At 33.6% G+C, this 24,905-nt stretch overlaps 1 protein-coding gene across 1 annotated transcript in view; it reads right to left on the bottom strand.

The window, feature by feature from the left end:
* Positions 1-8,423: 8,423 nt before the first annotated feature.
* Positions 8,424-24,905, bottom strand: part of LOC145270068 (uncharacterized) — a 34,420-nt gene continuing 17,938 nt past the window's right edge. Inside the window, exons 3-5 of the mRNA XM_080125669.1 lie at positions 13,361-13,521; positions 9,578-9,712; positions 8,424-8,796 (exon numbers count right to left, since the gene is read on the bottom strand). Coding sequence (XP_079981795.1) covers positions 8,575-8,796; positions 9,578-9,712; positions 13,361-13,521 — 518 coding nt within the window. The 3' untranslated portion in view covers positions 8,424-8,574. The remainder of the gene's footprint in view (positions 8,797-9,577; positions 9,713-13,360; positions 13,522-24,905) is intronic.

Here is a 24,905-nt window from a genome sequence, read left to right as displayed (position 1 = left end):
TTTTGTCCGAATGAAATGAAACTTTGGTCATAACTAGTTTATTATATTCAAAACATCACATCAAAACACTAGGGTCTTTGGCCATTTTTTCTCCGTTGACTGTAAAATGCTCAGAAAAACAATTGAATGTCCCTTTTTTTTTTTTTTTTGGTGTCACCCTGTATGAAAAAAATTTTTTTTACAAGAACTATTTTCGATTGTACCTTCAGCCTTCCTCAGTGAGTTTTTACATGTTTTTCATAATATTTTGTATTCCTGCACGTCACCAATAGAAAACGAATCCAGAAAAGTTATAAACTTTCAACTTTTCGTATTCATTTTTTATGCATTTTCATATATATATAATAAATAAAAGCAGTAATATGTGGCTACATGACATTGGTTAATACAAGAGTGCTCAATACCAAAATATGGTCAAGCTATAGTTTTTATTTGTTTTTACATAAACATTTATATGTTGCTAAATATTCATGAGTATGTTTTGGTCAGCTGAGATATATATATATAATTTTTTTTTTTAAAGCCAGAGACAATGCGGGGAAAGACCGGAATTATGAAAGTAAAGAAAGAAAAACAAACAAATGTAGACGAGTGTTCTTGAGTAGAGGAGTGTCTAGCCTTTATTCGTCTATATTTTGAAAAAGAGAAGTCCCTTTCTCTCGAAATTAATCAAAGTTCCATACCACCCACGGACTTTACATACACCGGACATACCAACAACTTGGTTATAACTAATTATACATTGAGGCGAGGAAAGATAGACGAATAAAGGCTAGACACTCCTCTATTCAAGCACACCCATCTACCTTTGTTTGTTTTTCTTTCTTTACTTTCATAATTCCGGTCTTTCCCCGCATTGTCTTTGACTTAAAAAAAAAAAAAATTCTATATATTTCTTTACCAACAATGCTTCAAGCAAACTACTACCTACTCATATATATATATATATATATATATATTTCATATAATCTGAGATTATTGTTTTCCAGATGTTAAGCAACCAATGAAGTTTAACAAGGTTAATACAAGAGTGCTCAATGCCGCAATGTTTCTACATAAGTAGTAATATGTTGCTACACAATAATGAGCATGTTTCGGTCAGTTGGTTACTAGCAACTAGAGACCTCTTCAGGCGTATACCTTGCTCTACTTCGGTATTGAGTACTTTTGTATTAAATTATTAAAACTTTTGGTGGCTACTTTATCTATGGAAATTAGTAACGTTGGATTTTATATATATATATATATATATATATATATATATATATATATATATATATATATATATAATGTTGCTTTAAGTAAAAGAGAAAAGATGAAGATCAATTCCACAAAAGGAGACTTATCCGGATAATGCCAAGCTCAACAATAATTATTGGAGCTTATACAACAAGAGAATGAAATGAAGACACAATGCTTTATATAGGTAGATATAGAGTGGATCATTCATTGAATAATCCCCACCATGCTACCTAGCACCTTCTCTACTCTTCATTGAGGCGAGGAAAGATAGACGAATAAAGGCTAGACACTCCTCTATTCAAGCACACCCATCAACCTTTGTTTGTTTTTCTTTCTTTACTTTCATAATTCCGGTCTTTCCCCGCATTGTCTTTGGCTTAAAAAAAAAAAATTCTATATATTTCTTTACCAACAATGCTTCAAGTAAACTACTACCTACTCATATATATATATATATATTTCATATAATCTGAGATTATTGTTTTCCAGAGGTTAAGCAACCAATGAAGTTTAACAAGGTTAATACAAGAGTGCTCAATGCCGCAATGTTTCTACATAAGTAGTAATATGTTGCTACACAATAATGAGCATGTTTCGGTCAGTTGGTTACTAGCAACTAGAGACCTCTTCAGGCGTATACCTTGCTCTACTTCGGTATTGAGTACTTTTGTATTTATTATTAAAACTTTTGGTGGCTACTTTATCTATGGAAATTAGTAACGTTGGATTTTTATATATATATATATATATATATATATATATATATATATACATTGCTTTAAGTAAAAGAGAAAAGATGAAGATCAATTCCACAAAAGGAGACTTATCCGGATAATGCCAAGCTCAACAATAATTATTGGAGCTTATACAATAGGACAACAAGAGAATGAAATGAAGACACAATGCTTTATATAGGTAGATATAGAGTGGATCATTCATTGAATAATCCCCACCATGCTACCTAGCACCTTCTCTACTCTTCTGATAAGAAGCGTTAGGCTTCGAAATGCCCTGGCATAAAGAGTCCCTTCTATCCCCCAAATTTTGCCTGTATTCGATTATTCAATAAATGACCCACTTTATATCTACCTATATATAGTTTTGTGTCTTCATTTCATACTCTTGTTGTCCTTATATATACTGATGACACCACATTCTATAACTGACACGACAAGAAAACAAATTCAGAACCAATATATAATTTCCCTTACTCTAGGATTAAAAAACTTTAAAAACTTTTAATTATGATTTTCTATGTTTATTGCTTTTAGCAAATTAGGTATAAACCATTTATAATATTTGCTAATATTTTTTCCTCTGAGGAGATGGGTAAACAGCTCTTTTTATCCCATTTAACTTAAAGATTATATATATATATATATATATATATATATATATATATATATATATATATACTGATGACACCACACTCTATAACTGACACGACAAGAAAACAAATGAACACATATCTAAAGATATGGCAAAAACACTAGAGGATGACCTCCAATCTGTAGCAGAATGGGGACAAAAATGGATGGTCAGATTCAATGCTGCCAAGACTAAACTTGTTCACTTCAATAATTACAAGAAACCTTCTCTGCCACCAATAGTAATGCCCAATGACTCTTTATCTGAAAGTACATCTTTTAAACTCCTTAGTCTAACCTCCACAGGAAATGAGTTGGAACAATTACATTGAGAGACTGCTGTGAAGAAGATACGCTCTCTCTACCATGCTGGAAAACTACTAACACCTGAAAGTATCCTGTACCTCTATAGACGATATGTTGCATCCCTCTGCCTGTTCTACAAGTATTTTAATGGTGAATGCTCTGATGAACTGCAAGTAGTTTGCCCCTACAACGTGAACACCCTCGACAAACCCGACAGGCTGCAATATCCAACCCCCACACAGTAGAGATCCCTAGATGTAAAAGATCTTTCTACTCCAGTAGTTTCTTCACCAGAACCGCTAGACTTTGGAACTCCATTCCAGGTCCCTGCTTCCCCAACTATACCGACATGTCGAAGGTCAAGTGTAACGTGAACCGACATCTTGCTGCCCAACTCCCTACATAGTACCCCAGTAGCCCCCTACACCAAAGCGGCAATGTGCCTTGTTTGAGGTGAAAATGTAAAAAAAAATAAAATAAAATAAATTTAAAAAAAAAAAAAATTTTTTTTTAAAATTTTCTCGGAAACAAAGCGAAGCTACCGAACGGGCTAATCCTCTTAATCCTGCTTTACGCATGCAAAGCATGGACGCTGAACGTAGACTGACAAAGGAGGCTCTACAGTAGTAGAAATGAGATGCCCCAAAAGACTCCTTGAAATGTCATACAAGAACCATGTTACCAATAATGAAGTTCGCAGAGAGGTCACTCAACAATCGCGTCACTATAAAGAACTACTGACCACTGTGAAGAACAGGAAACTCAGATGGTATGGGCACACAACACGTTCAGAATGACTTGTACAGACTATCCTGCATGGAACACTCCAGAGGAAGAGATGACGAGGCATACAAAAGAAGTATCGATCGTAAAATATGCTTAAATATGATATTTTGATTAATCCAGATTTTGTATTTATTAATTATATTGGACCAAATATATTGCAATGATTTATAAAAAAAAAAAAAAAAAATTTGTGCGCCACTACTGAGAATCAAAACAAAAACGTTTAGCTTACGATTTACTTTTTCCTTTGACGTTTATGACTGACCTATGAAGACATGTTTGCTGCAAGGCTAAAAATTAAAACATGACCCGATAGCTATTACGTTATGCATGCATATTCATAATGCTGTCGTTCATCTTCATCTGGCAAATTTAATTTTTTTTCTTCATTTTCACACTTTTGTACGAATTTCCCCCCCGGCTAAAGCCCAAATGTAACGTTTTACATGGGTTCGAATACCTTATATATGAAGTTTCATGTCTGTAGACCAAAAACTGATAGGAGTTTGGTAGGCAAAATTTTTAAAGCAAATATATATACGCATACATAAATATATACAGAAAGAGGTTTGTATTTAACTTTTTTTTTTACACAAATATTATGCATATTCTTTTAAACACTCATTTTAATTAATTTCCGATTAGTTTTTTTTTCTTATGGGATGATCATCTTTAGTTAACTACTAGCGGAGGTACCCGGTGTTGCCCGGGTGTTTGGAGGTGTGTGTGTTGGTGTGTTGTTGGAGGGGGAGGGGTAGATAAAACAACCCTGTTTAAAAAAAAAACGTTGGGCGGGTGTTTGGAGGTGTAAAAGAAAAAAAAAAGTTTTAATAGGAAGGTAGGCTCGAACCCGAAGCCTTGACGCGAAGGTGAAAACGAAAGGGGGGAAAAAACTCAGACACCTAACCATCTCGGCCATGAGGAAGGGAAAGCAGTCTTAATTTAACGTTTATAAAGTGAAATTGTCAGGTGCGAGAAAGTTAAATTGCAAGATGTTTGACCTTATTAAGGTCAAACATGACACGATTTGCGCTGCAAGACAGTTTCTGTTTCCCCCACCCCATCATTTGCTTTTATTATACTGAAAAGCGTAACAGACACGATGATTGAAAAAAAATCTCAAAAATAGCGCGTAAAAGTTGGGCAAATTAAAGATACATGCGACTCCCGTTAAGTCATGATATTATTTAGACAGCATATAAAGTTTTAAGCGCCTACCCCCACGAGAAGTCCAAAAAGTACACACACACACTAACACATTTTCGCTTTTATATATATATAGATTACGTGTAATTATATTAATGCAGATATTCTACATGATTTATACTTGCATAATATTTGCATAAAAAGTTTATAGTAAACACAAACCTCTTTCTACAGGGTGACCAAAAAAAAAAAAAAAAAAAAAAAAATGCCATCTAGAACATATGCTGTAGAACGGAGAAAAAAAGGCCAAAGTCCCTAGTGTTTTGATGTGATGTTTTGGATATAATAAACTAGTTATAACCAAAGTTTCATTTCATTCGGACAAAACAGTAAGAAACAGGGCCTAATTAGAGCTGGGGCCCGTTTTTTTTATATATATAATATATATTGATGTATGCGTGTATATATTTTATATAAGAAACAAACTTTTTTAAATTAAAAAAAAAAAATCATTCTGGCAATGTTTTCTTCATTAGAGTTAATCCAATGAATTCTTACATTTATATAGTAGTGCTCAAGATAAAAATAGAGCTATATATTTAGTATAAATTTTTCTTCATACAAACACTTTAGCTACACATGTGCAGACATGTTTCAGCAAACTTTGTCAGGCAGAATCCCTAGAAAACGACTTCCAGTCCCTAGTAGAATGGGGCCGTAAACAGATGGTAACATTTAATGCTACTAAGACTAAGCGGCTTTCCTTTAACAATTAGAAGACTTTGTTCCCAGTGACTGATAGCTATGACTAATAACACCCTGCCTGAGAACTCTTCCTTCAAACACCTCAGCTTAACATTCACAGACAACATGAAGTGGAACAAATGCATTGAGGATATTGCAAAGTCTGCTGCAAAGAAAGTGGGCTCCCCGTACCGTGCTAGAAAATTACTCCCACCAGAGAGCATCCTATATGTTTACAAAGCTGCAATTCATCCATGCATGGAATATTGTTGCCTTCGATAAGGTATGGCATAAGGGCCTACTTCACAAGATTTCAGGTTACGGTATTACTGGAAATGTTTTCTCAGTCATTAAATCATTTCTCTCTGATAGGTTCATAATAGTGGTTGATGGGCAGAAATCAGAGGCCCACAGTATTAATACTGGAGTCCCCCAGGGGTCCATCCTGGGCCCAACTCTCTTCCAGATCTACATCAATGATCTCCCTAAACACATACTTAAATCATTCGTTGACATCTATGCTGATGACATGACCATCTATGGCAACACATCAAAGGCTGTAAATGACAAAGTTCTCTCTGATTCTCTCTCCTCTGATCTTGAGCGCGTGGTACAATGGGGGAAGAGGTGGCTGGTCACTTTTAATGCATCAAAACCAAGCTTCTATCTTTACATCATCAACGCTCTGATCCCCATCTGGCATCAATTGAAATGGATGGCTCTCGTCTTGGGGAGGCTCCATGTTTTGACAAGCCTCTGGGTTTGTATTTTGTTTAATTTTCTATTTTTGAGCGATTACCTAGACTCCAAAAATGTGATCTCCTTGCGTCAGCCATTTTTTCTTGGTGCTTAACACTCAACACTACCTGTTTTTCGAACTGAATCGCTAGTTTGTATGGTTTCTAACCATTAACGTTTACCTTGTGAACTCGGAGTATGAGAAATTCCCATATGCATAAAATAAAATCCCTGAAAAAAAAAAAAAAAAAAAAAAAAAAAAAAAAAATACCAACTTATGAAGAATTCTTGATAAAATTAATTGTAAAAAAAACATTACTAATGTGCCATCAGCTAAAATCGAAACCAAAATCAAAACTTATGAAGAATTCTTGATAAAATTATATTTTAAAAAATAGATTAATGGACTGCCAGTAGCTATAATCGAAACCAAAACTTATGAAGAATTCTTGGTAAAATTATTTATGACAAGAAATGGATTGTTGGTTGTGTTTTGGTTGGTTTTCGTTTTGCGGCATATCAACCTTTTTCAGGTTATTTAATGCCGAATCTAGTTATTTTGAGGAACGATTTTTAATGGAGTATATTTGTTTTTTAAATCAGATTATATTCAACCCATAGTTGGGACCCTAACAGGTACTACCACTCCGAGTCAGAGTGGACCTGGGAGCAATGGCAATTAAAGGGTGGCTCCACACTCCCCAAAACCCACAAGTTGGGGCCTCACCACTGGATATAGTTTAAGGTTATATCCAGGACCACAATAAATGGAAGGTCATAACAATAAAATGAGTTAAAATAGGCCTTATTTGGGGTGAACAATAGAAAAGGAAAAAATTATTAGAAAAAGCTAAACCTAGATAAGCTGTAGCTGAAATGGTTGCATATATGTAGCCAAAATATTTTTAAATAAAAGTTATTGTGATGTATACTAAATATATATTTCTAGGTTTCTGACTGTGAGATTCATTTGGAGTCCCAATGATAACATGGAAATGTTGATCGATTCGCACAAACTTCTTTCAATGTTTTATATATATATATATATATATATATATATATATATATATATATATATATATATACTTAAAAATGCTAGGTTTATTTTTGGTGTCTAAAAAACCACCACCCAAAATTTCTGCTGATGAGACTGCTCAAAAAACTATATCATAAAATTATTGTCCAAGACTCAGTGTCTATCACAATAAAAACATTGTTTCCGAAACGATCGTACAATTTATTGCTTTTGTTTGTTCTTCCTTATGAAACAGATTTTTAATTTTAATTATAAATTATCAATCATCTTACTAAATATTGAAATAGCTTTAGGACATGTATGTCTATCGAGCTTATTATATATCTACATTACAACGAGCACTGTTTTCTTTTCTTTTAATTGTATTAATGAATTTACTAACACATTAAAATATACTCTGCTCTTTAGACTCTTGTTCTAATCCCCTAAATATATATATATGCCATTGTTTATGAGACAGACAAAATAATAAGACAAATAAAGAAGGTGGGTTCCATCTAACGTGCTAGAAAACTACTTACGCCTGAAAGTATCCTGTACCTCTTTAAGGCCACCATTCGCCTATGTATGGAGTACTGTTGCCACATTTGGGCTGGTGCATCTGCTACTAGTCTCTCACTCCTTGACAGGGTTCAAAGGAGAGTCGCCAACCTGATAGATCATGAACTCATCTAAACTTCATCTCTCTGCCTGTTCTACAAGTATTTTAATGGTGGATTCTCTGACGAACTACAAGCACTTGACCCCTTGACATAAATACCCCAGATAAACCCGACAAGCAGCTAAATCCCACCCCTTCACAGTAAAGATCCCTAGATGTAAGAAAGCCTTCTACTGTAATAGTTTCTTCCCCAGAACTGCTAGACTTCGGAACTCCCTTCCGGGATTCTGCTTTCCCAACTGTACTGACATGCAGAAGTTCAATGTAATGTGAACAAACATCTTGCTGCTTATCTCCCTTCATAATACCCTTGTAACTTAGGTCCCCGATAGTAGCCCCCTACTTCAAAGTGGCACTGTGCCTTGTTTGTGGTGGAAAAAAAAAAAAAAATAAATAATAATATTGGAGGAGGAAAGAAAGTTTTCCTTCTTTTAATATCATAAGTGACGATTGTCCGTTTCGATATCGTGTTGATGGCCGGATGTTGAATTAGCAGAATGAAACAACGAGAGACAAGACGCGTGCAAAAGCGTTCACAAATTTATCATTCACACGCACTTGAAACGCGGTGACTTATTCCGCCTCAAAAACTTGTCGACCTCTACAAATGGTTCAGCCGATCGAGACCTCTTCTGTGGCGTCGCACATTTCATGGGCGATGATGGCGTTTTGTCGTACAAGGCTCTGTAAGTTGTAGACTTTTTCATCTGTGTGTCCAAGTCCTTCACAATTAAGAGATTCTGCAGTTTTCCGCAGTCATTCACAACATCCTAATAATGAAAAAAAAAAAATTATTACTATGGTGTTGTGAAATGGGGAAGAAAGAGAAAAAAAAAGAGAAAAAGAACAAATAGGTTTATCAGCAAAATAATAGATAGAAAGTTGTTCACAAAGGCACACAAAAGGAAGCTGATATATGATTGTTAATCAAGGTGTGGCAGTGAGAGTAACAAAAGGATCGAACAATGAATATAGACATATTTAGAGTTGTTTGCAGGCACTTTTAGGAAGTGGCTATATGTTTAGCAACAGTTCATGACAGTTGGTCTTAAATTGCAGTATCTGTCAGAATAGATACTACACAAAAGTGATTTGATCTTTGCCAAAAGGCCAAGCCCCTCAAAAAGACGGGGGCAATGCTGCCAGTTTTGAATTAGTTTCACTTTTATACGAAAAAGACAAATCCACACATGGCGATCAAAAAAAGTAAAAAATAGCGCGTAAAAGTCGGGCAAATTAAAGACAGGCACAACCCCCGTTCTTGAGTCGTAGATATTATGATTTAGACGTGATATAAAAAGTTTTACTCTCCACTGTTCTGTCTATAATTTTTACTTCGTCCTATAATGATAGAGGGTTTCCCTTTTCCTTCCAGGTATGGTTAGCTATACCTGACTTTTCAGTCTCTCCACGTACTAACTGAGCCGTTGCAAACCTATCAATAACGTGCACGTTAAAATTTGTTGCGCGAGTCAAAATTACTGCTGCAAGTTATTTGCTGACATTTCTTTTCAAAAGACAATTCTCAGCTGTTACATGACGCATACTGACCTTTGACATGACCCCAATGGCCTTGACTGTTGTGGCCACATCCCCATGGTCATCGTCTAATGTATCCTTGACGGCAGCCATAATCTCAACATGCTCCTTGCTTGATACAGGAACATTTTGAATTTGAACAGAATTCTGAAAAAATAATATTTAAAAAAAAAAAAATTTTAAGAAAAAAGAGAGACAGAAATCAATGAAATAAAATATGCATCAAGTGCGCTTGAAACCCAATCACAACGTAATATTAGAAAAATAAACAAATATTTTATTTGTTTGAAATTTATCAAATATATTTCAGAGGTATACTCCATCTTCAGCGTGTTATTTTGTTTCTTTTTTTTTCTTTTTATTCTTCCATGTCATGTTGTAAAATTGGAGAAATAAGTCTGTTTATATAGAGCTGCGCGTTGTATCTGGCGGTTGTATTTTGAAATGTTTGAACTGTGCGTAGGTAACTCGAGATTAACGTCAAGAATGAGAGTTCAATAGAAACGTTTTAATTTGAATGATGCGTATTTTATTTTATTCAAATTAAAACAACGTTTCTATTGACCTCTCATTCTTGACGTTATTCTCAAGTTACCTACGCACAGTTCAAACATTTCAAAATACAACCGCCAGATACAACACGCGGCTCTATACAAACAGACTTATTTCTCCAATTTTACAACATGGCAAGAAAGAAAAAAAATAAGAAAACAAAATACTGAGGATGGAGTGTAGCTCCGAAATATATTTGTGATAAATTTCAAACAAGTTAAACACCTTTTTATTTTTCATAATATTACGTTGTGATTTGGCTTTCAAGCGCACTTAATGCGTATTTTATTTTATTCAAATTAAAACGTTTCTATTGAACTCTCATTCTTGACGTCATGACAAAATCATTTGATTTATTTTTTTTAATGTTGAATTACAATTATTAGATAATAACATCGTTTAAACTTATGTAATTGGGAACACGAGAAATTATCTGTTGCTTATCTGTCTGTCCATCTATCTAACTGGCAAGGTAAACAAGAGATGGGATGTGAAGCTATGTTTTCGGTACTAGTACAGTGTAATTAAGACATTAAAAAAAAAAATGAAAATATCGGAAAAAGGTTATATTGTACGTATCCGTTTTGGACTGAAGATCTCTGAAAAAAAAAAAAAATAAATAAAATTTTTTTTTTCTATTTATTAAATTTTCACCCCAAAATAGTGCATGTTTTTTTATTTAAAAAAAAAAAAAATTTTTTTATATTCAATTTTCACCCCAAAATAGGCACAGTGCCACTTTGAAGTAGGGGGCTACTATCGGACACATAATTTGCAGGAGTATTATGAAGGGAGATGAGCAGCAAGATGTCTGTTCACATTACACTTGAACTTCTGCATGTCAGTACAGTTGGGAAAGCAGTATCCCGGAAGGGAGTTCCAAAGTTTAGCAGTTCTGGGGAAGAAACTATTGGAAGAGAAGGCTTTCTTACACCTAGGGATCTCTACTGTCAAGGGGTCAGATTTAACTGCTTGTCGGGTTTGTTGGGGGTATTCATGTCGAAGGGGTACAAGTGCTTGTAATTCGTCAACGCATTCATCATTAAAGTACTTGTAGAACAGGCAGAGAGATGCAACATTTCATTAATGGGACAGAGGCTGAAGCTTAGATGACAGTTCAGGACCTATCAGGTTGGCAACTCTCTTTTGAACCCTGTCCAGAAGTGAGAGACAAGTAGCAGATGCACCAGCCCAAATGTGACAACAATACTCCATACATGAGCGAATGGTGGTCTTATATAGGTACAGGATACTTTCAAGCGCAAGTAGCTTTCTAGCATGGTAGAGAGAGCCCACCTTCTTCGCAGCAGCCTTGGCAATGCTCTCAATGCATTTATTCCAGTTCATGTTCCCTGTAAACATTAGGACGAGGAGTTTAAACGAAGTAACTTTGGGTAATGTGTTCTTAGCCATTGCTATTGGTGGTAGAGAAGGTTTCTTGTAGTTATTGAAGGAAACAAGCTTAGTCTTGGCAGCATTGAATGTGACAATCCATTTTTGTCTCGATTCCACTACAGATTGGAGGTCATCCTCTAGTGTTTCTGCCATTTCCTTAGATATGTGTTCATTTGTTTTCCCCTCGTGTCTGTTATATCGAGTCATGTCATCAGCAAATATACCCATCTCAGAAACATTTTTATCAGGGAGGTCATTTATGAATATCAAGAATAATAAAGGTCCGAGGATAGACCCATGAGGTACTCTGAAGACCCACTGCTTAAAACAACGGTATTATAAAAAGGCTGAATAGGAAGCCATCAGAGCTCTCATCAGAGATGCCCCATGGGGAAATATCTTTTCTCTTCCAGCGGAACAGTGTGCAAATGAGATCACTGAATTGTTCAAAACTGCAATTGAAGCACATGTTCCCACACGGAAATTCTATAGCAAGCCTCACTCTCCCCAATGGTTTACTTCTACTTGTGCAGCTACCATTGCTCAAAGGCAGCATGCATACTGCAGATTTAACCGACATAAGTCCAGTTCAAACAGACAGAAGTATATAGAAGCTAGAAGTAATTGTAAGAGAGAAATAGCGACAGCTAAGACAGAATACACTGAAATCACCAGAAAACGCATCGAAGCACAGACAACAGTGTAGTAACTAATGAGCAGTCAACGATTCCCCCACAATCAAACAATCATGAGGTTGCTTGCATGGCAACCGAGAAAGCTAACCTGCTCGCCAGTTGGTTTGCCTCAAACTCCACATCACTCCCTCCCTGACTTTCTTTTACGGACAGACGCCACATTAGAGGACTTGAAAATTACCCCTTCTCAGGTACATGGTATCATAAAAATCCCAGATACCTCAAAAGCAAGTGAACCCAATCTCATCCCAGCTGTGCTTATAAAAAATGCTCTGCTGAGGTTGCTCCAGTTCTCTCCAAACTTTACAACAAATGCCTTAACGAATCTTGCTTTTCTAACTGCTGGAAAACCGCTTCTGTGGCACCAATTTTCAAGAATTCTGGCAAAAGAACTGATCCATTAAATTATCGCCCCTTAGCTTTCTCCTGCTTTTTGCCTAAATATTTGAGTCCTTAATTAATCAAACTCTAGTTCATCACCTTACAGCTGCTAAACTCCTGACCGACAATTCCACAGCAGATATCCTAACTGTAATCTCTGAATGTATATACTATTCACTGGACAAAAAAGGGGAGAGTAGAGCGGTAGCCCTCGATATATCTAAGGCTTTTGACAGGGTATGGCACAATGGTCTTCTAAGGAAAATTAGATCATATGGTATCGCTGGAAGAATACATAATGCAATTAAATCCTTCTTAAAGTAAGAGAAAAATCCAGGAGGGTATTTTTTTTTTTTTTTTTACAGGGGAAAAACATGTTTTATGAGAGCGCAATGAAGGTAGCCATCTTTGAATTTTTTTTGAAGACGCCACAGGGGAGATAACTCAGTTTAAAGCACCAACACTCCCTCCCATCTTTAATACTAGCTTTTCTTCCTTAAAATCAAAACATAACTACCTTTTGCTAATAAATTTTTATTTCGCTGTATAAAAAAACTACCTGATGAAATTAAGTGAATTTTTTTCCGGAGAACTTCAATCCATAACGGATACGTACAATATAACCTTTTCTTCGATATTTTCATTTTTTAATGTCTTGAATAAACTCTACGAGTGCTGTTTTGATAAAACTATGATCGACGAAGCAGAATGTCTTTTATGCAGTTATGGGTAAGAAAAAAAAAGAGATAGGACAATGATAATCGTAATATACCAAATAACGGATTTCTCGGCTGCTGTAATTTTTCCAATGCTTGCGGCAAATTTTTGGCACGTTTTTCCGCAGTGTGACCGCCTTTAAGATGGCATCATCAAGCGACGGGATTAACACCTCAGAAATTGAGTTCTTCTTTTGTAAGTCAACGGGTTCAAATTCTGAAAAAAAAAAAGATTTTTTAAATATATTTAAAAATGTCAGTTGAAAAAAATTTTTTTTTATTTATTTCTATACTTCGAACCATTCTTGTTAGGTTGTTTTCTTTTGTATTAAGAATAGCAGGCCGCCTGGGATTGCCCGGTCATAAAATACACTTAAATATATTTTGATTAATGCAGATTTGGTATTTATTATTATATTATATTGGACCCAATATATAGTAATGATTTAAAAAGTTTTTAAAAAAAAGAAAAAAAAGAAAAAAGAAAAAAAAGAAAAAGAAAAGAAAAAAAGAAAAAGAGAAAAGAAAAAGAAAAAAAGGAAAAGAAAAAAGAAAAGAAAAAAATAAAAGAAAAGAAAAGAAAAAAATAAAAGAAAAAAAGAAAAGAAAAAAAGGAAAAGAAAAAAAGAAAAGAAAAAAAGGAAAAGAAAAAAAAAAGAAAAGAAAAGAAAATGAAAAGAAAAAAAAGAAAAGAAAAAAAAAGAAAAAAGAAAAACACATGACTGGTGCACCACCAGTGAGAATCGAAACCAAAACGTTTAGCTTACAATCTACTTTTTCCTTTGAGGTTAATGACTGAGCTATGAAGACATGTTTGCTGCAAGGTTAAAAATTAAAACATGCACCAATAGCTATTACGTTATGCATGCATATTTGTAATGCTGTCATTCGACCTTCACCTGACAAATTTCATTTTTTAATTTTCACACAGATTTTCCCCGGCTAAAACCAACTATAAAGTTTTGCATGAGTTTGAATATGTTATATATGAAGTTTCATGTCTGTAGACCAAAAATTGACAGAGGAGTTTGGTAGGCAAAATTTTTTAAACAAATATATATACACACGCATACATAAATATATATAGAAAGAGGTTTGTGTTTACTATAACCTTTTTACGTAAGTATAAATCATGTAGAATATCTGCATGAATATAATTACACGTAATAGTTAACTAAAGATGGTCATCGCATAAGAAAACCAAAAAAAGCTAATAAGTAATTAATTAAAATGAATGTTTAAAAGAATATGCAAATTAGCTAGATTTTTTGCAGATGAATGCAATTCCATGATCCATATATAAAAGTTGTATTTTCTTTTTAAATAAATTGAAAACAGGTTTTTAATATGAATATCAATACACATACACAAAAAAAAGGAGCATGGATAAAAACAGGGTTGACGTGTATACGAGCAAGACCCCCTCCCCCAGATTTTTTTTTTATTTTTATCTTTTTCTCAGTTTTTCAGCAGATTATTATTGAATAGACATTAATCTACCAAACTATAAAAAAAGTAAAAAAAATTTAATATTTAAAGATTTGTAAAGGGTGCTCTGTTTTTAACACAACATTCTAGTAAATTGATCCCCCATTTTGGAACCATTTGACTTTTTAAGCCTAAATTTCACAAATTTGGCCCTTTTTTTTTCTTTTTTTTTAAGCAGTTTGGCCCTTCTTTCCTTTTTGTCTTTTCATTTTTTCATTTTTTTTCTGCTAGATAATAACGTGGTTAAAAGTTAAATTAATTATTATCTATTTATCTATCCAGTGATATTGTTAAAATAATTTAGATTGGAAGTTATTTATTGTTTAGAGAATAGAATTGGTCTGGAATGTAAAAATGGGTTTAGTTGAAGATGTTTACATAAATTAGCTAAATTGAATGAGGACGTAACGGAACTAAGAGGTCAAGAAGATTACATTGAGGAATATGAGTTTTGTCACAAAAGTGGGTACCTGTACAGTTTAATCAAGATATTAAAAAATGAAAATATCGAAAAAAAAAAAAAAAGTTTAAATTGTACGTATCCGTTATGGAACAAAGTTCTCGGAAAAAAAAAATTTCACTTAATTTCATCAAATAGTTTTTGTTTTACAGCAAAAAAAACAATTTATTATGATACTGAGCAAAAGGTTCGATTTTTAGGAAGAAAAGCTAGTATTAAAGATGGGGAGGGAGTGTCGGCGCTTTAACTGGAGTTATATCCCTGCAGTGTTTCTGAACTCCAAACAAAAATTTTTTTAAATCCAAGATGTCTGCCTTCAACGCGCTCTCATAAAAAAATTTCACTTAATTTCATCAAATAGTTTTTGTTTTACAGCAAAAAAACAATTTATTATGATACTGAGCAAAAGGTTCGATTTTTAGGAAGAAAAGCTAGTATTAAAGATGGGGAGGGAGTGTCGGCGCTTTAACTGGAGTTATATCCCTGCAGTGTTTCTGAACTCCAAACAAAAATTTTTTTAAATCCAAGATGTCTGCCTTCAACGCGCTCTCATAAAAAAAATTTCACTTAATTTCATCAAATAGTTTTTGTTTTACAGCAAAAAAAACAATTTATTATGATACTGAGCAAAAGGTTCGATTTTTAGGAAGAAAAGCTAGTATTAAAGATGGGGAGGGAGTGTCGGCGCTTTAACTGGAGTTATATCCCTGCAGTGTTTCTGAACTCCAAACAAAAATTTTTTTAAATCCAAGATGTCTGCCTTCAACGCGCTCTCATAAAAAAAATTTCCTCTGGAAAAACAACAAACTACTCAATCAAATTAAGTGAAATTTTTTTTTTTTTTCGGAGATCATCAGTTCAAAACGGATACGTACAATATAACCTTTTTTTTTATTTGATATTTTCATTTTTTAATGTCTTGATTAAACTGTACAAATACCCAAAAGTGAACAGACGTGCTTCAAAGCCGGGAAGTGGAACCGAAAGGAACAAGCATGTAGACATAATGCAGACTCCTTGTGAAGACCACCGAGACAGCTGAAATAAATTTATATTTTAAAAATATAAAGTGTTGTTCTGTGGTTTCACAAAAGAAAAAACAAGTGTCTCAATCAGTTATGGTGTTGGCCGTTGCATGGTTCATCACAGAGCCCAGCAGAGAAGACAAAAAAAAAACTCCCGAATAAAGAAAAGGTACGAAGCATCTATATTCTTCTTCTTATGAAATAGTATACCTTTTATGTAAATACGAACTGTAAGATATTCCAGTGTGATACCCCACTGTATAACATATGTCGCTTTGATACGTGGCTATACAACACGACTCAATTTATACGTTTTTGGAGAACAATATATATATATATATATATATATATATATATATATAATAGAATAACAACCGTACTTTGAAAGTGAGCAGACGTGCTTCAAAGCCGGGAAGCGGGGCTGGAAGGAACAAGCATGTAGACACGTAACGCAGACTCCTTGTGAAGACCACTGAGACAGCTGAAATAAATTTATATTTTATAAAATATAACGTCGTCGGCGTTTCTGTGGTTTCACAAAATAAGAAAAAAACAGGTGTCTCAATCGGTTATGGTGTTGGTCGTTGCACGTTTCATTACAGAGCCCAGTAGTGAAGACCGAAGAACTCCTGGATAAAGCAAAGGTATGAATCATATATTCTTTTTCTTAGAAAATATAATACCTTTATGCAAATACGAACTGTAAGATATCCCTGTGTGATACCCTGCTGTATAACGTATGTCTAGACGTCACTTTAATATGTGGCTATACAACATGAATTAATTTATACATTTATCTGGCGCCGTTTTGAGAATCAGATATCCTTCTCTCCTAAGTAACATTTTTAGTGTAATGTTAAAGCAAAAGGGAAGCTCTAGATCAGGGGCGTACACACATTTGCAACAGGAGAACTTCTTAAGACAACGTGAATTTGGCTTTTTTAAGCAATTTGCTCCTTATTTTCTTGTTTTTTTCCAGTTTTTTTTTCATCGGATTGTCATCAATTAGACTGTAATCTACCAAATTATCAGAAAAGAAAGAAAAAAAAAGTGCTTATGCTTATATATCACAACACTATTTTTGGTACTTGAAAATATTGAAAAAAAAAAAAAAAAAAAAAAAGTTATATTGTACGTATCCGTTTTGGACTGAAGATCTCCGGAAAAAATTTTCACTTTATTTGATCGAGTAGTTTTCTTTTTTTTTTTAAAGCGGAAAAAAACGTTTTTATGTTGAAGTCAGCCATTATGAAATTTATTGAACATGCCACGGGGAGATAACTCCAGTTAAAGCGTTGACACACCTCACTATCTTTAATACTAGCTTTTCTTCCTAAACATCAAACCTTTTAGTCGGTATCATAAAAAATTGTTTTTTTTCACTGTAAAATAAAAAAAAAAAATTAAAAAAAAAAAACTACTTGATAAAATTAAATGAAATTTTCTTTTTCGGAGAATTTCGTTCCATAACGGATACGTACAATTAAAATTTTTTTTTGATATTTTCATTTTTTAATGTCTTGATTAAACTGTACAAGTACCCTGATTTTTTTTTATAGTACTTGCAAGTTAAATTTAATTTTCACGATGTATTTGTTTAGCAAATTCTTTTGCGTAAACTGAAGGTGTGCACAAAAACAAACATGACGACCTGTGAAAACAATACAGAATACATTGGATAATAAAGGTTCTTATATCAAGAAAACTACTTGTCGGCAACAATTTTAAAAGTGATATTCCTTCAAAACAGACCTGAATACCCGTAAAAATCAACTGGATTTCTTATTTTCTTTTAATAATCTTGTACATTAGTGTCTAAATTATTATTATTTTTTTTTTTTTTTTTTTTTTTTTACAGGCAAAAACTGATAAGTAAAATGTGACTATTTTTCAAGTATAGTGGCCCATATTTACTAACTTGTTTACAGCCAGAAAGGGAGATTAATTCTGGCTAAAGCCACCAAAGTTCCGAACTTAAAGAAAAGGCGTTTCTTTCTCTTTATTCCAGTTGTGAAACATCTCATGTTGCGGTATTTTTTAATACTCGTGTTAGAGAACAGTCGCATGTTCTTGCAAGTAAAAATGAGATAGGATAATCCGAGAATTCGAACCTGGGAAGTAGGTTTGGAATTAAGAATTCCGATCATAAGTTTAAAATAAATAATACAGATATGTTATTGAAAAGGAATGTGTTGTTAGTAATGTTATTGAAAAAGGAATTTGATGATTCAATTCTGTTTATGAAAGTGAAATGAAATTAAAATAAGGAATTTGAAATGAAAATGATAAACATATTTGAAAAATAGGTTAGTTGGAAATGAAGTTAGAGAATTTTTCTTTTCAAGCATATGTGGTCGATGCACATGTTTTCGGCATGTTTTAGGCAATGTGAGGCATGTCAGGCCACGGGATTGATATGCACGTTAATTGGTCATACAATGACTTCATGAGTAAGAGAGGAGTTCTCAATATAGTTAGAGTCAGTCAGGGTAATCAGTCAGAGAGAAGTCAGTGCCGGGACAGGGTCGGACAGACAGAGCTGACATCCACCTTTGGGGGCGAAAGGTTGGAAGTTGAAATCATGTAGAAACTTTGAATTCCTTGATGCGAAACCACTGACCGGTCAAGAAATAAAGGACGTCATCAGCATTTTGTAGCAACTGTCTTGTGTTATGTTATTCTACAGACAAGGTATTGTGAATTTGTATTATAAGAACTTGTGTTCCACTCATCTGTATAAAGAATTTTACGTATAAAATTCATATAAGTAATGTGTCTATCATCTGAAGAATGTTTCCCTTTCAGCTATTATAAGTAATGACTGGTTCCTTCTTTATGATAAAAGAACTGAAAATCATCATCTTAAAAAAATGTGTTAAACTAGCAATACACATGAAAAAATTGAAATAGCTTAAAATATTTCAATATTGGTATGCATAGAAAGAGCTTGATGAGCTAAGAAAGAATCTTTTAAAATTTTTAAAATCTGATTAAAATTAAGGAAGTTATGGCTATTTTTGTGCCTCACACGTTTGGATATTTTTCCCTCTTTAAGACCATATGCGTTTCGTCACATTTTTTACACTACTTTTTCAGTAAAAATGTCATATCTTTGTTAAAACACAAGACTAAGAAATGAAATTTACCATATAAGTGTATTTTTGTACAAGGAATCAGAATATGCAACTGAAAATCTCCCAAAGTTTATGGTTTCCAAATAATCTGCAGTAAATGTGCATAAATATGCAGCAATTCCTTAAAAATGCCATGTATCCATAAACAGAAAAGTTGGAGAACTCAAAGTTGAATTGTAATGTGCTTTATGTACAAAAAACTTAAATCTAAACATAAGACCATTTAAAAATGAATATATTGCAATATTTCTTTGGTATTATTGTAGATTAACACCTTCTGTTTAACCCCACTCAACTCCTTCTGACCACCCCTCCAAAATGTGATTCTACCTTTTTAGGAAATTATGTATAAAATGCCATGAAAAACTTTAATGAAAGATAAACAAATTATTTTAGAATTGAATGTAAAATAATTTCCTATTACAGGTCATTCTAGCATTTTAGGGCAGTTAACTGTTTTTTTTCTATGGGAAAATATGCATGCTTTTTTTTTTTTAAGATGATTATGTGTAGTTTTAAGAGGGTTTCTATGCAATGAGAATATGTGGAGGGTTGCCATTCGGACTTTGAATTAATTGTAGGGCTAAGGAAAATTATGTGTGAACATACTGAAAACTTATCAGAGACAAAGCTAACAAAAAACAATATTAGAAGGGGAAGCGGTTAGTTTCACAAAAATTTAATGTAAAATAATTCACCATTTCCTGGCCATTCTAGCATTTTAGGACAGTTAACCAATTTATTTTATGTGTATTTTTCTTTAAGGAAGGATCTATTTTTTGTTTGTTTGTTTTAGATGCTTGTATGTGGCTTACAGAGGTATTTTGTTGGGGGGGGGCTTGCCACTCGAACTTAGTGTTATTGTTAGGGTTAAAGAGTGTTTTAGGAGGAGACTTGCCACACATAATTTGGATTAGAGGTGAAGTTAAGAGAGCTTTTTTTCAAAGAGAGCGTTCATCACTCATATTTACTGTTAGCGGTTCATAATTATTGGCTTTTGAAAATGTTATGGATTAAATTTGGAATATCACATTACTATTAAATATGTAAACTTATGTAAATAAGGATGTGAAACTTTACAAGAATTAGGACAAACAGACAAAAATAATTTCTAACTGCTTTTAAAATTTCAAGAATATTGATATAGATTTTGATGGTTTGTATTACTGTACACATAGATTCGAAAAAGTTGTCAAAAAAACAAATATATAACAAATGTTATCAAAAGCAAGTTACTTTTCTACCTAACTGGATAATTTTTTAGTGTTTTTATTTAATGTAAGATGTTTATTCAGCTTGAAAACGGTGTTTACCGATGTTTTGGAAAATTTAAAATGGCGCCCGACTCTCTTGAAACAGTAAGTTTGGGGAAAAGAGTTAAAAATAAAAAAGTAGACAAAATACTGCTAGAAACTCGCTCAATATATGTTACCGTGACATAGGCTGACATATATTCGGTGAGTTTTAAACAGTATTTTGTATAGTTTTTTTTTTATTTTTAACTCCTTTTCTCAAACTTACCGTGTCAAAGAGAGTCGGGCCGGGCGCCATTTTTAATTTTCCAATACATCGGTAAACACTGTACGTTTTTCGAGCTGAATAAACATGTTACATTAAATAAAAACACTAGAAAATTATCCAGTTCGGTAGAAAAGTAACTTATCTTGCCTTTGATAACATTTATTTGTTATATATTTGTTTTTTGACAACTTTTTCGAATCTATGTATAAACGAGATTTTGATACTTATTTTGATTTTGAAGAAAAAAACATTTGTGGCTGTTCTCAGTAAAACATTGTTTTAATTCGCTGTTCAAAACTAATTTAAAGAATAAAAATGCATGCAAGCTACAAAAGTTTATTTTGTTTTTTTAACCATGTTTTTAAATTTGACGAGAAATGTGAGAAATTGCAACAGATTCATAATGCCGAATTGGTTGGGATTGTTGTTATTATACATTCTGAAAACCGAATAGTTCTAAACTAATGTTATTCTGAGAACAAAATAGCTCTAATTAAAACATATAAGAACATTTATATTCATATTTTCATGTTTTTCTTAATTCGTTCTTGAATAAAAATTAAAGAACGCGTGTTGTTTACACTGTACTATCGCTGATTCTACAGGCTGGAGCTGCTGCTGCTGCTTCCAGTAATACTAACTTCATTTGACCAAATTCGAGAAATAGAAACAATTTTTTTTTCGGGTAGGTCCTTTTAAATTATCAATTACCGCGGTCCTACTCAACATAAAATAATACTTTTAATTGATAAAGATAGTAAAAAGATTGATTTACTTACTATTGGGTGTCCGAAGAATTTTTTTTTCAAAATGTTTGATACTCGTCATATTAAAGTCTTATTTTTAACACGACAAAAAAAAAATGGTCAAAAATATTTCGGACACTTGACAGTATTAAGATTTACACCTCTTCTAATTGGTTCCCAAATTTCATGACAAAATTCTTCATACAATCACGGTACGGACCTTTAGAAAACAGGGGGGTCATTACAAAACCTTACCGAAAACGCCATTTTATGACGTTCACATTTTTATCACTTTATTTGCTTAAAACGCTTAAAATATATAATGTACATTCATATTTATTAATTCATTTGAAAGTATATTCATTTCCGAACAAAACAGTAGTAATTTGAAGACTTGAAGTGCTTTGGTTTAAAAAATATGGCTATTTTAGTAGAACTACCTTGAAATCTGTGATTATCCAAAGCGTTTTTTTGTCCGTGTGTATTACTAGTTAAAGAAATATAATGTTTATAGAAATGTCAATCTCTCTTTATCTATATATCTCTTTTACATAGGAGTCACCACTTATCAAGGCTGATCGGCCACTCAAGGATAAGAGTTAAAGAGTGTATAGTAGTCAAAAGGACATTGTTAACTTAAGTGGAACGGCTCATCAGAAACTTGTTCACGTTGGACTTGAAGACAACCATATTATAGACAGCAGGAAAATGGAAGACAATTCCACAGGCGTGCAGTTCTAAGAAAGAAGCTTTGATCATGGAATCTATGTTTAGGTTTAGGTACAGATAAAGAGTGGGAGGAATTATTGATAGTGTTTACAGCTAGACGAGTGTTTCTTGCGAAAGTTTGGCGAGGGGGGACCATAGATTGAAGCTCAGTCGAACACTTTCCATGAAAATAACGATAAAGCAGACAAACTCGCAACATCTCTTCTGTGAGATAGAGGTTGCAGTGAAGAGAAAAGGACATCTCCCACCAGGCCACGAAATCTATTTTGAACCCTATCAAGGCAGGACAAGTCTTTTCTAGCAGCTCCTGCCCATATGTGGCAACAGTATTCCATCCTTGGACGTATCTGGCTTTTATATAGATAGAGAATCTATCCTCCTCTCATCCAATTGAGGTCATCTCAATCCGAACAAGAGAAAATGTTAAACATTATTGTAAAGTAGGTTAGAGAATTTTTCTTTGCAAGCATGTGTGGTCAATGCACGTGTTTTGGGCATGTTTTAGACAACGTGAGGCATGTCAGGCCACGGGATCGATATGCACGTTGTTTGGTCCTGCAATGATGTCATGAGTAAAAGAAGAGTTCTCAATATAGTTAGAAGTCAGTCAGTCAGAGAGAAGTTAGTGCTGGGACAGGATCGGACAGACAGAGCTGACATCCACCTTTGGGGGCGAAAGGTTGGAAGTTGAAATAATGTAGAAACTTTGAATTCCTTGATGCGAAGCCATTGACCGGTTGAAATGGAATAAACGAACCTCAATATATTTTTGTAACTGTCATCTTCGTGTTATGTCATTAAACAACAAAGGTATTATGAATTTGTATTATAAGAACTTTGTGTATAAACTCATCTAAGAATGTCTCTATCATCTTAAGAATGTGCCTCCCTCTCAGTATCAAGAAATAATGAATGTCCCTTCATTATGATAAAAGACTGAAAATCCTCATCTCAAAAATATGTGTTAAGAAAATATGTTATAGAAACACTCCCAGAACTGTCAAACGTATAAATGTCAATCTCTCTTCTATCTACCATATCTATCCCCCTCGCATCCAAAGTGTAATACAGGTCTCCTTAAAATGTCCGTCTCTCTCTCTCCCTAACATGAACAAGAAATATAAAATATGTCACTCATCTCTTCTAATATAACCCTTATGTAATACTCGCTTCAAAAAGTATTTTATTTAAAAACGACATGGAATATAAAATATAAATATGGATAAATTCTTAACAATGAAGAATGGAAGTACCCATTGAATAGTACTTTTTTATAGGCAAGTGATTTTTTTTTTAATTTATATATTTATATTCAAAGTAAATTAAAATTTGTTGATTTTCTTTAAATCTTTTTTAAAAGAAAATTGATTAAAAAAATAAAATAAAATAATGCGTAATTTGCTATTAAACCTGTTTTTTTTTTTAATTTAGTCTTTGCTCCTTTAATTGAAAAAAAAAATTAGGGTTTGAATTACATTTTTCAAGGAGTTATAAGCTTCGAAAGATATGAAGGTCGAATTATTCGAGTTTTTATTACACATTTTTGATGGCGATTTCTGACACTGCTAATGCATGGGCGAATAGTGGCTTTGTAGAGATAAAGAGTACTCTCAGGTGTGAGTAATCTAGCATTGTAGAGGGAGTCCACCTTCCTCCCTTGGCAATTATATCAATGTATTTGTTCCAATTCATTTTGTCCTTAAGCCTAGAAGTTTGAGGGAAGTACTTTCAGGCAGTGTATCATCAGCCAATGCAGATTCTGCCACACGGAATTGGAAAGCGTATACACATGTTATTTCAAGGGACAACTGCACCTGAGTAGCAGAGCAATATCGCTTAGTCGACCAGCTCAAAAGAGCATGGATAGGAGAATGTATGGTACTATCGCTTCCCCGGGAGGGTTACTTGGTTGAGAAACGTCTTGGGAACGCAACCAGCTTCCCGGGGAATAAACGACATCCAACGATATCTAACACGATAGATACATGTTAGAAACATCAACAAAATGGGTTGATATGTCGTCGGCTATAACTGTCTGGCATGGGTCGCTTCATCGCGTCGTTACAGGCATGTTCTCATCGTCGGCATTAATGGTATGCTGAAATCGAACACTTGTATAAAAATAGCAAACAAATGCATTTTTATAAAAATATGTATAATTTATTTAACAGTTAACAAGTAGGAAGCATATTTAGCCGACTCATTGCGTGCACACCAAAAAAACTATGTCCTCCGCGTATGAGGTGCAAGCATCAACTGTTTAAAACAATGAAATTATATTTAATTCTCTCTATCTTCATTGAAAGAGAGAGAAGGGGAGTGAAATAGATAGATAGATAGAGAGAGAAAGACATAAAAAGAGAGAAGATATATTCATACAGGTTAAACATTGTTTTGTTTTCGAATGCCTCTTGACGAGTTCTCAGAGTTTGACCTTTCAATATCTATGGTCTTATATCGTTTTGCCTTGGTTCAATATTATAAAACAAACTGTCATT

This window comes from Euprymna scolopes, chromosome 46, assembly GCF_053919585.1.
Source record: "Euprymna scolopes isolate OS-2025 chromosome 46, ASM5391958v1, whole genome shotgun sequence".
Classification (NCBI taxonomy): Eukaryota; Metazoa; Mollusca; class Cephalopoda; order Sepiida; family Sepiolidae; genus Euprymna; species Euprymna scolopes.
The sequence above is the reverse complement of the archived record's forward strand: the minus strand, read 5'-3'. Positions and strand labels throughout refer to the sequence as shown.